Here is a 17,169-nt window from a genome sequence, read left to right as displayed (position 1 = left end):
TGAGTGGCACCCTTTGATGTCATGGTGAGATTATCTCAGATCATCTGGCACCTAATTTTTTTTACAGCTAAGGGAAGGCCAAAAGGGTATTGATTTAGCAGCTGTGTCAGGGAACCTAAGTGGCCTCACTGATCCACCCAGGGTCAGATGAGGACAGAGACCTCTCGGCCAACAGAGCAACAGGAGGCTCAGGATGATGTTAGGGGTGGAAGCCAGGAGAGTCAACCCAGTGCCCCCCAAAACTGCTGTGATGCTGTTGTCAGAGAACAGGGGTCCTGAGCTAGCATGGGATTTCTGATGATAGGGGGAAGAGTTCACATTTATGTTCTAGACCCCTTCCTGGGCATTTAGGCAATATGGGCAGCTACAGAGGAAACAGCCTTTTCCCACATAATCGTGATATAGAAGTAGTAGAAACAAGTCGAGCTACAAGTATTTTGTGACACAAACAACTTTGTGTTTCCTTGGTTGCGATTCTCTTTCCTATTGTTGTAGAGTCAAGGTGTTTTATTCTTTTAATACTATTACTTGTGGATCGTAGATCACTCCCCTCTCTTCTTTCGTTTGTCACCAAACATGTACCAGATAACTGACCATGCTGGCCCTGGGGATACAGAGATGATCGGATCATGGTCTCTTTAAAAATTCTGAGGCTTGCTGGGGACACAGTAAAGCCAACCATTAAGGACAGCTTGGTGCTAAGAGAGGTCTGCAGAGTGGCTGCAGTGGCTCAGGAAGGCAGAATGAGACAAGATGACCTGTTGGAGGACATTCAAGGCCGGTCCTAAAGGGACAAATGGGAAGAAGACCAAAAAAGTGAATAGACCCAAGGGAAGAGCAGAACCTGCAGTCCAGCTCCTCCTAGAATCCAAGGGGAAGGATTCTAGTTGGAAGATTAGGTGCAGGGGCTGTAAAATGGAGCCTGGGGTTTGCCAGATTTGGGGTATGCTCTGAGAGGACAGAATGGGGGTAAGAAGGAACCAAGTATCAAGGGAACTGACTCTTGAATTGTGGGGAATGATTTGCACCTGGCCCCTGGGCCGGTGGGGTGGGGAGGCTGTGAGTAGAGGAACTTAAGAGGTCAGAGAGAGAGAGAGAAGGGAGCAACTCCAGAGACTCGTTCTTACTAAATCCTGAGAGCAGCTGACATAGCTCTGCCTCAAATGGACAGCTGCCATGTTTTTACTGTTTAAAACGAAGCCAAGCTCCTTAAGGACTTTTATCAAGCTATGCAAGAGAGTGGTCACCAGAGGCAGAGCTAACCTGGCTCTGCACTACTTCTGCCTCTAGAATGGTCATGCGGAAGGAATGGTGGAGGTCACCTAGACCAGTTGCTGTTTTTCCTGGCGAGGGGGCTGTGGGACAGGAAAAGGAAGGCTTGCCTTGGACATATACAGCTGGTCGGGGCAGGGGTGCTATTGGTGCTGGAACTGACAGGTCCTTACTTCTCTTCATCATTTCCCAGAGTGAACTTCCTCAGAAAGCACAATCCTTATGCCTGTAGTCTGAATTATTTTTTCTACAAAATAATTTTTGTAGAAAAACTCAACAATACACATTTGATTTTTAAAAAGAATATATGTATATATGCATGCATAAAATTAATGTTTTCATTCATTGAATGTTTCCACCTGTTGGAAACGAATTTCAGGACTCACCCATTCAAGCCCCAGGCTCATAGTAGAGCTAAAGTTCAAAAAGGATTTTTTTTCACTAAATAACTTAGTTGTGAATGATAGCAAGTATCTTTGTTATGTTTAGATAAGAAATAATGAAATAAGGTTGTAAATTTACCTATTTTATACCTTCAGGGACTGTAGAAAAGAACACACTAATTTACTCTTACATTTGCATATTGAGAAAGTAGATTTAACTTATGCTTCCCTAAGTCATTTCTCTGTTTATGTACGTATGTCCTATGTATGTAGGTATACATATGTATGTAAGAACATACACAATCGAACGTGTCCCTACCTGGTGTGGGGAGAGGGAGACAGACCCCACTGTGGGAACAGTCACAGAAGAAGTTACAGGATAGAACAAGAAGGTTGGTGGGAGTGAGGTGAGGTGAGCTGAGAGCCCAAGGGTGTAGTGAATAGTACACTCTCATCATAGTGAAACACTCCAGGGAGTTGATGGGTAGCTGATAATGAATATAGTTTGTCTTGCTCCAATATAGAGTGCTCTCAGAGCTATTATTTTTGGAGGTTTGGAAGCAATTTCAAGGCTTGACTGCTCCTCCGTTAAGTAGCAAAGTCTTAGGCCCAACCCAAAGAACAGCCAGTCAGATTATTGTGGGGGTTTAGTTGTGAGCATAATTCCCATATGAAATTATTCTGTCTTCCTCTGGTCTCACCCTGCTTGGTGGAAGAGGACCAGATCCACTGTGGGATCCATATTAAAGGATTTACTGCCTTTTTTCCAAGTGCTGGTATTAGGAAGATCCTAGGAACCATGATTTGAAGATATTTTGGAGTTACTATCTCACAGACCTATTTCACCTTTTAAGCAAGCCTAGGAGAAGAACAAATCCAGATGAAACATAAAGGTAGCACAAAGAGCTTGAGCCATGAAGCCAGCAGACTTGGATTTGAATCTTACCTCTGGCAGTGAGGGACAGAGGACATTTTAGCAGTTACTTAACCATTAGAGCTATCTTGTGCCTCATTTGTAGATTAGAGGTATGGATGCCCTACAAGGACGTTGTGGGGAATAATGGAAATACATACAAGAGATATCCAGATCATGACCAAACAGATGTCAACTTTCATCTTCCAGATCCATCCTCCAGATGTTTAACTGGGTGTTTGTTATGTACAGTGAGCTGGGCCAGGTATTTGGGAGGGACAGGATCAAAGAAGAAGAGAACCTATATTTAGCTCTAAAATGGAGAAGATTTGACGTGCACACAAACTACAACTGAGGATCTCTTTCCATACCTGCCTCCTTGCTATTTCCGGAACATTGGGCAAGCTCCTGGCTCTGCACTGGGGCACTCACTGTCCCTTCTCCCTGGAATTCTTATCTCCCACTGCTTTACCACTCTCAGATCTTCAGGCTTTCCCTGATCACCCTGCCTAAAGTGGAACTCCCTGCGGCCAGTACTCCCCATCCACCTTCCCTGCTTGCTTGTTTTTCCCTCCAATAAATATGTATTTTACATGTGCATGTTCTCTGTCATACCATGCTCCTCCTGCCTCTTCGGTGTAAACACTATGATTCCTTTACTGCTCTATTCTCAGTGCCTGGAACATTGCACTAGGTGGGTACTTGGTAAGTGCTGATGGAATAGATGAATGATCAGGTGACTTCATTTTAGCCACAGGGAGGGGCATGTGCCAAGGTCCAGTGGCCAGAAGAACAGCAGGGCTGTGAGAGACTGTAGTAGTTTTCTATTGCTGCTGTAACAGATGATCACAAACTCAGTGGCTTAAATCTGGCAAACAACACAGATTTATTATCTTAGAGTTCTGAAGATCAGAAGCCTGACACAGGTCTCACTGGGCAAAAATGAAGGTCTTGGCAGGGCTACCTTCCTTTGTAAAGTCTCCAGGGTGGGGATTTGTTTCCTTGACTTTGCTGGCTTTTGGAAGCCGCCTGCACTCCTTAGGTCTTTGGTTCCCTTCTTCTGTCTTCTAAGTCAACAGGGAGGTTGGGTCTTCATGTCACATCACTGACCTCTTCTCCTGTCTCTTTCTGACACCCTGAAAGACCTTTGTGATTACACTGGGCCCACCTGGGAAATCCAGGACACTCTGCCTATTTTTGGGTCAGCGACTAGCAGCCTTCATCCCGTTGGCAATTTAATTTCCCTTTGCTGTGTACCCAAACATATGTACAGGGTCTGGGGACCAGGACGTGGACATCTGTGGGGCTCTGTTATTCTGCCTCCTGTAGATTCTAACAAGTGAGACAATTTACCTAGAGCCTAAGGCTTGAGCCTGTGGTAGTGAAATGTAAAACAGGAATATTTCATCCTTAAACAGCCATCATTGTCAAGATTTAACATACGGGCTTTATCTCGGAGGCACTAGGAAGTTGCTTTGGAGTAAGGTGAGAGAACTGAGGCTTTAGGAGATGAATATGGACTTAGGGCAGGTATTTAGAAGGAGATTTATGTTTACCTTTTTAAAAGCAATTAACTTTCATTGCCTTGTCCTATGTACAGAAAGCTAGGTTCTTATTTAGAATTTCCCCAAAAAAAGTAGGGTGCTTTAAAAACCACCCTGTGATATTATTCATGTGCACAACATGTATACTTAAAGATCCATGAATCCCTGCTACACAGACATACTCACGCACGTACATTTCCTCTTCTGCACACCCAAAGCCTCACGTTCTTCTTGAGAGCTCTTTTCTCTGGCTCTCCGTGGTCCTCTTTATTCTCTGCCCCGGCACACCTCAGTGATCTGTAGCTTCCTACCAGTAACACAGGCCGACTCTTGCAGTGATTCTCATAAGGGTCATTGTATAAATGTCCCCTGGTAGGCATGTAAAAACCTCCAGGGAGATCTCTATAGTTTGAAAAAGTCTTCCCTCCCTCACCCTTACCATGATTTGGCCGTAATTTGATATGACTTCCTAGGATGGTTTCTGACACCTACTGAGAATTTAATGAATATTAAACACCTGGTTTTAAATGAATGGTGTCTGATGACCGTATTTTATGCTTTGGTTAACTTCTTTAAAGCAGCTCTGTCCAATAGAACTTTCTGTGACAGAATTGTTCTCTATCTATGCTGCCCAACATGGTGCTCACAGCCACACATGGCTATGGAGCTCTGAAGCTGTGGACATACAGGAAAAATACAGGACCTGCTTGCTAAACCAGGGGAGAAACACTTAATAAATGTAACTCACACTTTTGTTTTGAATTGCTTTTTATTTTTTTTTTGTTTTTTATTTTTAATTGCTTTTTAAATTGTTGAGTATCTCTTTTTTCTTTTTTTTTTCAGTTTTTTATAGAAGTCAAAATAAGTTCACATGGGTGTAATTGTACTCTTCTTAGTCTTTCCTAGACTCATTTTGATTGATAACTACATTTTTTATTAAAGTATCTGTAGGTCTCCAAACAGATGATTCTTCCTCTTGCCCCTCTTCCCCTTCCTGATATATAATCAGCTTTATCGAGATATAATTCACATATACAAAGCAGTCAATTAAAGTATACAAGTATATTCACCAAGTTGTGGAACCATTAGCACAGTGGTTTTTACTATATTTTCATCACCCCAAGAAGAAACATCCTCATGAGCAGTCCTGTTCACTAACTCCCCAGCCCCCTCCTTAGCTGATTAGTAATTGACTTTGTCTCTATGAATTTGCCTATTCTGAACATTTCACATCAGTGGAATCATACAATATATGATTGTGACTGGCTTCTTACACTTAGCATGGTGTTTTTAGGGGTCATCTGTGTTGTAGTAATTCATTTCTTTTTACTGCCAGTAATATTCCATTGGATGGAATATGCTGTATTTTATTTATCCATTCATCAGCTGATGGGCATTTGGGTTGTTTCCACCTTATTTGCTAGCATTATGCTGCTATAAACATTGATGCACAAATTTTTGTATGAACGTATGTTTTCCTTTCTCTTGGGTATATATCTGAGTAGAATTGTTAAATGATGTGGTAACTCTGTATTGAACTTTTTGAGAAACTGCCAGACTTTTTTTCCAAAGTTCTGAAACATTTCACATTGCTACCAGTAATATATGAGTTTCAGGTTTTCCACATCCTCGCCAACACTTGTTATTATCTTTTTGATATCCCTATAGCCAAGCTGGGGGTGTGAAGTGATGTCTCATTATGGTTTTGAATTATATTTCCCTGGTGGCTAATGATGTTGAACATCTTTCTATGTGCTTATTGGCCATTTGTGTATCTTCTCTGGAGAAATATCTGTTCAAATCATTTGCCCATTTTTTTCTTTTGCTTATTTTTTAATTGAATAATTTGTCTTCCTTTCTATTCTCTTCATTTGACCTGAACAGGATGCTGATATGCTCACTGGCGATGAGCAAGTATGGAGGCAAGTTCAAGAATCCTTGAAAAAAATTGAAGAACTGAAGGCACATTGGAGTATCCTTTTACCTGTGGATTGAACCATACTATTGGAGTTGCTTCTTTATTGGTTGGAGCTTGGCATTAATGAAGCCAAGTCCATGGTTTGACTTCCATGTGAGCCAGTGAGCTTCATTCTGTTTCATGGTCACAAGCTGATTCCCAAATCCCAGCCAACATTTTGGGTAATGGCTCGGGCAGATCATGGCAGGATCAGCATAAAAACCTCACCACCATTAGATAGTAATCAAAATTCATGGCTAGTAATAAGACAGTAAGTAATAGTCTCTATAGGTACAAGGTAACAAATTTCTGTATTCTGTTCCTCCCATAACCTACTTCTCTAGGAAAGAATAACTTAGAATCCTTAAAATTTAATGCCATTGACTCTCAGGATCTAGAAGCTTCATATTAAATCAACCACGACCACCATGGCAGCAGGAGCTGCTGCACAATAAATTTTCTGGGCATAAATAGTAAGGACCATGAGTGAGTGGGTCAAAATTCAGAGTAAAGAGAGAGCCCTTTTGCTGGTGGTCATCTGGCACATCATCTGGATATCACTGAACAACACTGGTGGTGTACTGGGTGAGAGGCAGCCCGAATCAAGGATGGGATTTGAATGAGCATAGGCTGAACGGGAGGTTGCTTCCAGTAGGGGAGTTCACTTGAGCAAAAACATGACAGAGGGAAACCCCGCGGTAAGAAGAAATAGACCAAGGTAGATGAAAAAGATAGTGCAAGGTCCTTCAGATGCTTTGGGGAAATTAGATCCCAGGCAATAAGAAAATCTGCAAATGAAGTTTCTATCTACAATGTTCTTTAAAGAATTGTACAGAATAGGAGAGGTAGATGGACAAATGTTACTTTTTTTAGAAGTAAAATAACTAGTTTCTGAAATCTTTATCTAGTGAGTTGTGTTTTGTTTTGTTTTGTTTTGTTTTGGTAAAGAATCTGTAATTGATTACTAAAGGAAGGAAAAGGAAGCTGTGATCAGCCCAAGGACCATAGGTTCAGCAGAAGCAAGTGAGTCCGCAAAGTCATGGCTTTCTTGGGTAAAATTCGTATATGGATTTCAGGAAGAAATTTAGTTAAAAGCAGGCAAGACATTGATGCTAGATGCTAGCCTGGCCAGACAGCTTTCTCAATGCTTGAACAGCCATACTGAGAAAATGATGCTGCCAGGGTCACTGTTATTCTGGAGTGCTCTGTTCCCACCTCAATCCTCTCCTGCCTTTGGCTCTGTGCTTTGAAGGAAGATACAGAGCCACAGAATTATCTGATTCCCAAAAGTTATAGGTGGGGAGGATGGCAGGGTGGGATGATAGAATCCAGAACTCAAGATCTCTGAAGGTTTGAATGATGCCTGAATCTAAAGAGATTAAATTCAACAAGAATGTATATAAAATGTTGTCTTTGGGTCAAAGAGTTTAAATGTGTAAATATACATCAAGCTTAGCAGCAAAACATGTGGAACAATTTTAGGGCTTTAGTAAATAGCAAAACTTAATCAAATTTAAGAGGATGATATAGCCTCTCAAAAAACTACTATGATCTCAGGCTGTATTAATGGAGAAAAGAAAACAAGAAAGGTGATCTAGGAGTCTGATCATATCCAGAGCTTTTGGTTCAGTTTGGGATGGGCATATTAGGAAGGATATAGAAAAATCAAAAAAGTTGTGAGGAATGGAGCCAGGATCCGAATGGAGTTGGGTTTTTTGTTTTTTAAGATTTTATTTATTCATCAGAGACACAGAGAGGGAGGCAGAGCCATAGGCAGTGGAGGAGAAGCAGGCTCCCCACAGGACTCGATCCCAGGATCCTGGGATCACGACCTGAGCCAAAGGCAGACACTCAACCACTGATCCACCTGGGTGCCCCCCAAATGGAGTTTGAAACCCCGTCTGTAGGCAGGGTGGGAGATACTAGGAAAATGGTTAGCTCCAGGAATAAGAGTGGACCCTTCTTGGGTTCAAAGGACCATTATACTGCAGAGGAGTAGGCTCATTTGTGTGGTCCTCTGCTGTGGAGTTAGGGCCCTGGATGACCCAGCTACTATTGGATCTCAGTGGGACAAGGCTTCACTGAAAACTGATTCTTCCAGGTGCCTTACCAGTTACAGCCCACCTTTGGGTCCGCGAAGTTTGAAGAGGATGCAGCCCTGCACTCACATGGAAATGAATACCTGTGTTGGTACATAGATCTCTGCAGGGCATCAAAGGCATAGTAGTCAATTCTGGGAGGTGAAAGAAGGTTCCACAGAGGAAGTGACCACTGAGCTATGTCTGGGGCGTGTAGTAGGAGTAGGAGTTCTCCAGGCTGACAGTGAAGAAAGGCGTCCATCAGAGGAGGGGGCCTGTGTAGTCATATGGAGTGTGAGATAATACAGTCATGGAGTCCCCAGTTGTTCACAATCAGGGAGACATGGCAAGGCCTTATACACCATGCACAGGACATGAGGCCTGTGCATGGGGGGCGCCCATGGGAGGATTCTAAGCAGTACAGTAATATGATACTAAGTGACTAAAAGCCCCATGGTCCCAAAATGTTGATTAATTCCCAAGTGGATTTACTTTATTCCCTTTTCTTCCCCCTTAGTCCTCTTACGGTCATTTAAAAGGGTTCAGGAGAAAGGGTATCTGTTCTGTCCTTGGAGGGATTGTTCTGTCTGCTTCGGAGAGGCTCTCTGCCCCGCTTCGGTCCAGGGCTCAGCCCCTCTCCGGACCAGAATGACTTGTACGCAACACCAAGCAAATGTCAGTGACTACATTTCTGAGCAAATACAATGTCAGCATTAGCTTGGTGAAAAAGCCTCTTAGTTAAAATTATTCCATTTTTTTGCTCACTGGGGTGTTTTACAGGAAAGGTTTGTCTTGTTTGCCAGGAGACAGTTGCCAGTGTTGTGAAGGGAAATTGGCATGCGGTCCCTTCCAGCTTGCTGGGGGATAAAGTAGATGTATTCCTATCAGTGGCTGCAGAATATCACATCTGGTTTGTATTTCTAAGGCTTGTCACCTCAAACCTCTTTCAAATGAGTTGGAGCATATATAAATGAGTAGGCAAATAGTAATGGAGGTCAAACAACACAATGTTAAAATAAGGCACAAAGTCTTGCCACAGAAATGTCTAGCGTTGTGCAAGAGACAGTCATTCCTCCTGACAGTTCGTCAAATATCTAATCATGGAATGGAAAGCCACAGAGGTTAGCCTGGCAATCTGTTACAAAATCAGTGTATTGCCTGCGATACTGCTTCCCCCCAGCCTCTGGGGATACATTCGGTGCACTTTATATGTACACATCAGATGGATACAAAAGAAAGTCACCAACTCACTTTTCTTCAATAAATTTCCCTTGTCTGAGACCAAAGTTGACTCCTCGGAGACGGGATTCATCCTAAAATCACATAGTGTACGAAAGTATGCAGTAAACACCCTCAGCCGTGCATCATGACACTTGCAATTCTAACCACAGAAGTCATGCCTTGGGGGTAAAGTGCCACGCCTCCAGAGGGTCCCCACTGAAAAGAAACACACCTGTCCTGTGAGGGTTCATAAAGACCTTTGTCCTCACTCACACAAGCCACTTGACTGGATTATTACTAGCGTTTACCAACATTGTGGAGGGCAGCACCGCCAGGTGGCATGGAAGCTGGGAGAGGTGGGTGTCGCTGGAGGGCTCTGTCAGTTCAGGGCAGGGTGTGCTGGGTGTGTACCTGCTGGAGGATGGAGGGGGCTTTGGTTGGGGTGGGGGGCACTGATCGTGAAGAGACTGGATTGTGTGGTGGTGTTGACAGGTAGATGGGGGGGGTTCAGTCCACTCGACCATTTTCATTACACCTAGTCACCATCAAACGTCACATCACTTTGAGAGCTCAGGTGACACCCTCAGAACCTCACATCTCACCCCTGACAGAAGTCACTTAGGTTGAAATCAAAAGCGGTGCCACTTCTGCTGCACCTGAAATCTTCAGGCCTTTTCTTCTAGTGGAAGTGCAGCACGTGAAAGTGGTTGGACGTGGAGCTGCACAGGTTGCAAGGGGTGTGGGGATGGGCCCGCATCCCCCCTAACACCTAACACCCCTGCAGCAGGGGCGCAGAAAGGGAAGTGTGTGCATCCCAGGTGCCTGCACTCTGGCCTTCAGCTGTGCTTCCAGGGTGTTCACCCGGGGGAGATTCAAGGCATGCTCCACATTCCAGACTCCATGCCTCAATCCTCGGGCTGCCTCTGCAAGAGGCCAGGGAATGATAGCTGTTTTAGGAAGTGCAATCGCACCAAGCCTCCACTAGAGGAAGGCATGAACTCACAGCGAATCAGTCAGAGCTGCTTATAAGTGGGTAATGAGTCTTCTCCCTGTCCTTTATTATTGTTTTAAAAGATTTATTTGAGACAGAGAGAGAGTGCAGGGGATGGGGAGGGGGGCACTGAAGGAGAGAGAGAATCTCCAGCAGACTCCACACTGAACACAGGGCTCAACCCAATGACCCTAAGATCATGATCTGACCCCAAGTCAAGAGTTGGACGCTGAACCAGTACCACCATCCAGGCACCCCTCCCTGTCCTCCTTCAAGCATCCTTTCTCCTGCCCTGCCTGCAATTTATGTGCAAGAGCCATGTTAAGATCCTTTTCTTTAGGGGTTCAAAATAAGAATCTTTTTTGTTGTTAAGTATCGGCTTGGATCCCTTCCACTTTATAATCAAAAAGCTTCAATGTGAGACCCGGTGAAGATATATCTCTTCAAGTTCTTCTCTTCCTATGTTCCTGTGGGTTGGACCCCCGGCTTCCTGTTGGCCCCCGGTTCAGAGGACCCAGGGGGCAGAAAGGAGCTCCTCCTTTTAAAAATGGAATCTGTCTGAAGCTTCTTTAATTTCCGATTGGTTTCCTAACAGAGGCTAATAGAAATAATTTAAACTGAACTAACTTAATCGGTAGTTTGGTATAATCAGCAGCTGCATTATTTCATGACTAGCTTTCAAGAGAATACATATCAGAGCGTGAAGAAAGCATGGCTCTTCGGAAGTCTTAATCCCCCCAAAGTACAGGCTTGGTTGGAAGACAGTTTGTTGGCGTAAACAGAATTTACTTCCCTGAGATGCCTCTTACACATGTTTGTTCCTCAAGTATGTTTTCAGGCAGCTCATCTGTGTAAAATAATGGGCTCTTCCCTCCCTCCTGTGCCCGGGAGCTCTTCAGCCTCTTGGAGAATCTCGTTTTGCTTGTTTTCTTGGTGGAGACAATGAATCCTTAACTAAGGTTAATAACAGAGTGGGAACAGGTGCTGGCCATGTGCCAGACGATCATCAGCAGCAATGCCGAACGGCTTCCTGACATCAACGTCTACCAGCTGAGGGTGCTTGACTGTGCCATGGACGCCTGCATCAACCTCGGTCTGCTGGAGGAGGCATTGTTCTACGGAATTCGAACCATGGAGCCGTACCGGTGAGTCCTGGGGGGAGGGCCAGGCCAGAGGATTGCCATCCTGCGATCATTCTGATGACCACTTCTTACTGGGTCCTGCCGTGTGCTTCTCCGTCAGTGTGTAAGAGCTAACCGGGTTTTGCTCACCTGAGCTCGTGAGGTTCCTGCCATGTGCCAGGCTGTGGGGGTGCAGAGACGAGTGAGCTGCAGTCTCTGTGGAGCCTGTGATCACCATGCCGTGTGCTGCTGGCGGCGACCGGGCAGAGGCAGAGCATTGGGGGCAGCCAGGGGCATACGGCGGGTACTCAGCCCAGCGGAGGCCGTGTCCTTAGCCTTTGCTGACACCAGTGAGGATGGCCCATATGGGGCCCTCGGTCTAGCCGATGGATGATGGCCTCTTCCACTTGTCAGGGCTTTATGGTTCCCAGGTGCCTTCATGTGAATCAGGTGACCCCATGACCACCTCCTGTCCTGAGCTGGAGAGCAGGGACACAGCCTGCACCCAGACATGTTGTGGAGTCAGGTGAAGAAGCTATTGCTAACTGTATCTTGACTGACCGAAGCTCCTTCAGCTGAGTGGGTGTTTTGTCCCTAGATGTTCTTGTGACTCACAGGAGCTCTGGCAGCATTCATGTCTAGTGCTGCAGGTGTGGTGCTGGTGGGTGTGGGCCCAGGTTTGCCATGGGCCAAGACCATGAGTTTGGAAGTCAGGATAGATCAGCCCAAGGGAAAGGGCTCAGAGTCATTCATACGGTCATGTGAGGTTGGAACAACCATCTCCAACACAGAACAGGTCACCTATTGCTGGGAAGGTGCCCTGGAGCCTGGAAGGCATGGGGAGGGTGGGAGGTCCCTTCTGGGGAGCCCTGAACACCGTGCAAATACGATGTCAGCCCTGAGGGCCTAAGCCAAGGGAGAACCCAGGTCTTAACCCACGCCATGTGGGACAGCAGGTGAGGGAGGGGGGCAGAGTCCGTGGAACTGCCCATCTGCACTTGAAGACAAGCCTCAGGAGGTGGCTGAGAGGGGAGGTTACCAGGATCAACCTAAGAAGAATGGAAGCAATCAGGATCTAGGATCTCAGTTCAAGCAAGGGTGGGAAGCGGGAAGTGAGACACAGAGTCAGGAAGCCAGGCCTGGGCCAGGAGCACTGAGCAGGCCAGGAGAAGCTTGAAGGCCCCACCAGCCGGGTGGACGACAGGGGTGTACAGACCAGCCACCGCACCAGGGAGCCCCGAGGGTGTTTCCAGAGCTTCCGTACGTGGCTTCTACCACTGCCTTGTGGTCGGACAACTCTGGAATCCAGACTGTGAGTCAGCTCGAATCAAACTTTAGAACAGATTGCCTTCAGGGCTGAGACTGTAGACTTTCCCATAGCATGAAATGTCTGCTCAGGATGATGAATCTTGTGGGTTTTCAGAAAATATGAACTGAGCACAAAGAGATAAGGCTCTGTTCTCTGAGCTCCAGTGTTGCAATGAGAGGCAGGTCTGGGATGGTTGGTGTCACCTCTCTGAACTCTCGGGCTGGGTCTCATGAAGCCAAACTACAGGATGAGTGGTTGGGCTGCAGCCAGGAGATGCAGGCCCCACCCCCCCACACTCCGGCTGGTGCTGACATGTGCCCGCTCCTGCCCTACCCCCTGTCCTTTGCACACCCAGGCTGTCCTCTGGGCCGCTCTGTGCACAGATACTTGATACTGCTTCCCCACTTTGGTGCTGCCTCTGCACGTAATTTTGAATTTTCTTTCCCTACACCTATTAAGGCTTCTCCAAAGGACGAACTTACCCCTTAATTAACTGGCAATTTCACTGACTTGAGTCAGACAAAGGAGCCTTTCTTGTCAGTGAGGCCACATCCACCAGAATGGACTCCATATTGTTTGGAAAACGTGGTTATATTTTTCTGGTGTTTGGCAGGTCACAGTCTCTCTGTAGGGGTACACTGTATTCATGTGCTGGGGGACAGACTTCCTAGCCTCCTCAGTTTCTCTTCCCCGGAGCTTAAGAAGTTGCCGTGTGGTGTTCTGTGTTTCCAAAAATCCTGTCTATATGGATTGATCCTTTCCAAAGAGAGGGATCTGAACAGTGTACTTGCAGCAGTATTGTAGAAGAAGAGCTATGCATAACCAAGCTGTGAGCAGTGACAGGTTGGATGCTGTTGTTCTATGCCTTTATTCCCCGTTAGCTCACCAAAAGTGAGAACAGGCAGCAAATGGGTCAGATGCTCTGCAAGTCCTTTAACAATCCGAACATGCAAGGCAGGAATCCACAAGTTGCTGGTGGTGTCCACCCCTCATGTGTGCACAAGGGAGGTTCTGCCGTGGGCCGTCACCACCGACATGGTGTCCCCACACATGCTCGAGGTGGGCCTTTGGTTCATTATTGGCCAAGGACATGGGCAGTTAGCTCAGCGTGAGTTATTGGGAAGTAACCTGATTGCCACCTGCTCTAACAGTTTTCCAAAGTCAGTATACTGTTTGCAACAGCCAGATTGAGGTCAAGACTCTAGGGATGATTTTCTCCTCCTGACCTTGGCTGAATTTTTGTTTCATAAAGTATATTGGCATTAATTCACACACAACAAAATTTATCATCTTTAGCTCTTACCATTTCTTCTGAGAGCATTGTGATTATATGTGCTTGGTCATCTGTACTGTAGCATTATGAACATTAATCAGAGGGAAAGCAACTTAAAGGTATTTCATAAATTTTCATTAAAAATTTAATTAAATTAAAAAAAATTAATTAAGTAAAATCTTAACCATAAGATCGGCTGGGTCCCAAAAGTTAGTTTGCCAGTGGTAATTTGGAGCTCAGGAAGCGTTTTCCTGTTGAAGAAGGTGTTAAGGATTATGGTGGTATCACCAGACTAGCCCCTGAAAGTCTGCTCAGCCCCTAATATTACCAGTGTATGCCACACATTTGTGTACAAATAAAAAGAGAAAAATATAAAAACGAAACTGAATGTAGTTTGAAACTTAAAATTTAAATGATGCTGAATATAAAATCAAACTTGGTTTTCTTTAGGACCGAGAGAAAGCTCTAGATATACAGAGGGCTTGCTCTGTTACCTCCACAAGTGTTGTGGTAACCCAATTTTTGTTTTAAGAAAAACACGGACTTCTAGGAAAGGATGTTTTCAACAGAACACAAATAAAAGTCACCCTCATCTTTCGAAGACCTGTTCCACTCCCTAAAGATAACCACAAAAAATAAATAAATAAAAATAAAGATAACCACATAAGTTTCTTTCCTAAAGTTTTCAGTGTGTGTACCTAACCTTCCATTTGTAATACACATGCCTGATTGTTCAGAGCCACCATTCTACTCTGTTTCCTTACGCCCTCAGAGATCCTCGTTTGCCCTCTCTCTCACTTCTTCCCTCAAAGCTGCTTACCCGGGCTCTTCCATTTTCCTCCCTCTTCTTTCCTTCTCTCTCCTCTTCTTGTCTTTCTTGTGGAAAGACTCAGTCCCAATCTGCATCTGCTAGGTGTCCCCAATAAACCGGTGGGTGAAGAAAGGGAAGCCAAGAATTCTCCTGAGTGGGCAGAGAAGAAAATCCCATGTTCTGTAACTGCTGTCACTTACTAAAAGCATGGACATCAGTCCAGACCAGTTTCTGAATATCAACCTCATTCTTTTTGACAGATACATTGACTTTCATTTTATGAATGTACTGTAATTTGTACACTAGTCCCTACTATTTCCATTTATGGTTACTATATCAAGAAATACCACTACCATTGGGACACCTGCGTGGCTCAGTGGTTGAGCATCTGCTTTTGGCTCAGGGTGTGATCCCAGGGTCCTGGGATTGAGTCTTACATTGGGTTCCCCACAGGGAGCCTGCTTTTCCCTTTGCCTATATCTCTGTCTCTGTGTGTCTCTCATAAATAAATTTTAAAAATCTTAAAAAAAAAATACTGCCATTAGCATCCATGTACTTGAACCTTTGTGTACCAGTGTGACCAATCTATTGGGTAAATCCATATGATAAATTCCTTTTTTAAGAAAAGATTTTATTATTCATGAGAGATGCAGAGAAAGAGGCAGAGACACAGGCAGAAGCATATTATCAGTTCCTAAATGCTAACATACTGCATCAAAATGTATGTTCATTTTAACGGGGGATAATGACCACCAAATTGTGTCCCCCATCCACCAAGATGTCACTTCCCTAAAAGAATTGAAAATGGAAAAAAAAAAAAAAAAGAATTGAGAACAGGGGACACAGTTTCTAATATATCTGACCCAAATTCATTTCAAAATATAGGAGTCTTCCCTTTTCCTTGACCAAAGCCTGCTCTTAAATGGTCAGGTTTGCTGGTATTGACTGACAAAATAGTATTTTGTGGTGGCGGGAAGGACATTTTTGTGAGTCTCCTAGGAAGGCACAGAAGAACACGAACCATGAAGGGATTTGAACAAGCAGGTGTGGGATCAGAGACTGGGTAGCCGCACTGGATCCCCCCCTCATCGGGGAGAAGGCTGAAAGAGTGATCTCCCCTCGCATGGTGTCCTGTGCTTTGTTGTTAGAAGTGGTGGCAAAATGGAAGTGGAAGGCAGCTGGTGCTCTGTGTGCAAGACATGTTTACAAGCCAGGTGTTTGTGACTCCAGGATTGCCAGTGATTACACAGCAGCCCTGCCGGGTTCATTTTGCCAGCGATTTTTTTACTTTTCCCTCAGAAGCTTTGGCAGATAAGTTGACAAAGTGCAAGGTTTCATCACAGCAGTGCCCGCCACTGCTGTTTCCAAGCTGGCTTTTCTTCTGAAGACCTAAAATTGCTCTTTGGTGGGGTTTTGTCATCAATCAGTATGTTGTGGTCCAGGACCTAGCGGAGCTTGTGGGTGCCATGTGGGTATTGTGGGGACCTGGGAATATAGGTGCTGTGCAGGTGGCATGTGGATAACATGGGGTCCTGAGAGAGCAGGTGCGATTGGGGGTACTATGGGTGCCCTGGAAACCTGGGAGAGTGCTGGGCACAGTCCCTCAGCAGGCACTTACCTGGGCCCGCCTGTGCTGGACCCTCATCTCTGTATGGCACAGATGCTGTTCAGGAGCCCCGTGATGATGCTTCTGTCCAGGTACCTGTCAGTAAAGCTCACTCCTACAGGGCAGGGTCCTTAGCCGAGGTATTACCTAGTATGAAATCTTCCTCTGCCACGCTCACAGAATGGGACCTAGAGAGTACACCAGAGCCAGGACTCTACCCAGGAGGGGACCCGAGTGCTTGCACTTTATGCAGTGTTCCGGTCACTTACCTTGTTGGCCGTTTGCCCTCCATGGTGAGGCTTTCAGAACTGTCTCCCCCAGTGAGTGAATAGACATTTTATTCTCTGCTTGCGGATGTGGACAGTAATCCTTTGGCCACTTAATCATTTTTTTCCACACTGTAACTTCCCATTAAGGTATCTTTGGCCAAACCCCTGTCCAAGATTTTGAGCTGTGTGTTTGTGTCAAATACTGAGTCACTTGATCCACCTAACCAGGGCCCCTTTTCCTTTGCTACTGATTTTCTAAGGCTGGTTTCTTAGCCATGGCCCCTCGGTCTGGACACAGGGGTGACTGCCTGCACAGCAGTGTGCAAACTGGTCCATTGAGGCCCAAGCATTTTTAATTTAAACTTTTTAATGTCAGTTCCCAGGGGCTCTCTTATTTTGGAGTCTAGAAATGCAACAAAGG

At 45.2% G+C, this 17,169-nt stretch overlaps 1 protein-coding gene across 7 annotated transcripts in view; it reads left to right on the top strand.

Annotated features, from left to right (window-relative positions):
- SMYD3 (SET and MYND domain containing 3) overlaps positions 1-17,169 on the top strand; it is a 794,127-nt gene that overhangs the window by 571,001 nt on the left and 205,957 nt on the right. For all 7 annotated transcript variants that reach the window (XM_049112431.1, XM_049112435.1, XM_049112436.1 and 4 more), the window contains 2 exons: positions 5,997-6,084; positions 11,330-11,504. In XM_049112431.1, the coding sequence (XP_048968388.1) occupies positions 5,997-6,084; positions 11,330-11,504 (263 nt within the window). The remainder of the gene's footprint in view (positions 1-5,996; positions 6,085-11,329; positions 11,505-17,169) is intronic.

This window comes from Canis lupus, chromosome 7, assembly GCF_003254725.2.
Source record: "Canis lupus dingo isolate Sandy chromosome 7, ASM325472v2, whole genome shotgun sequence".
Lineage (NCBI taxonomy): Eukaryota > Metazoa > Chordata > Mammalia > Carnivora > Canidae > Canis > Canis lupus.
This window is presented reverse-complemented; position numbering and strand designations above follow the sequence as displayed.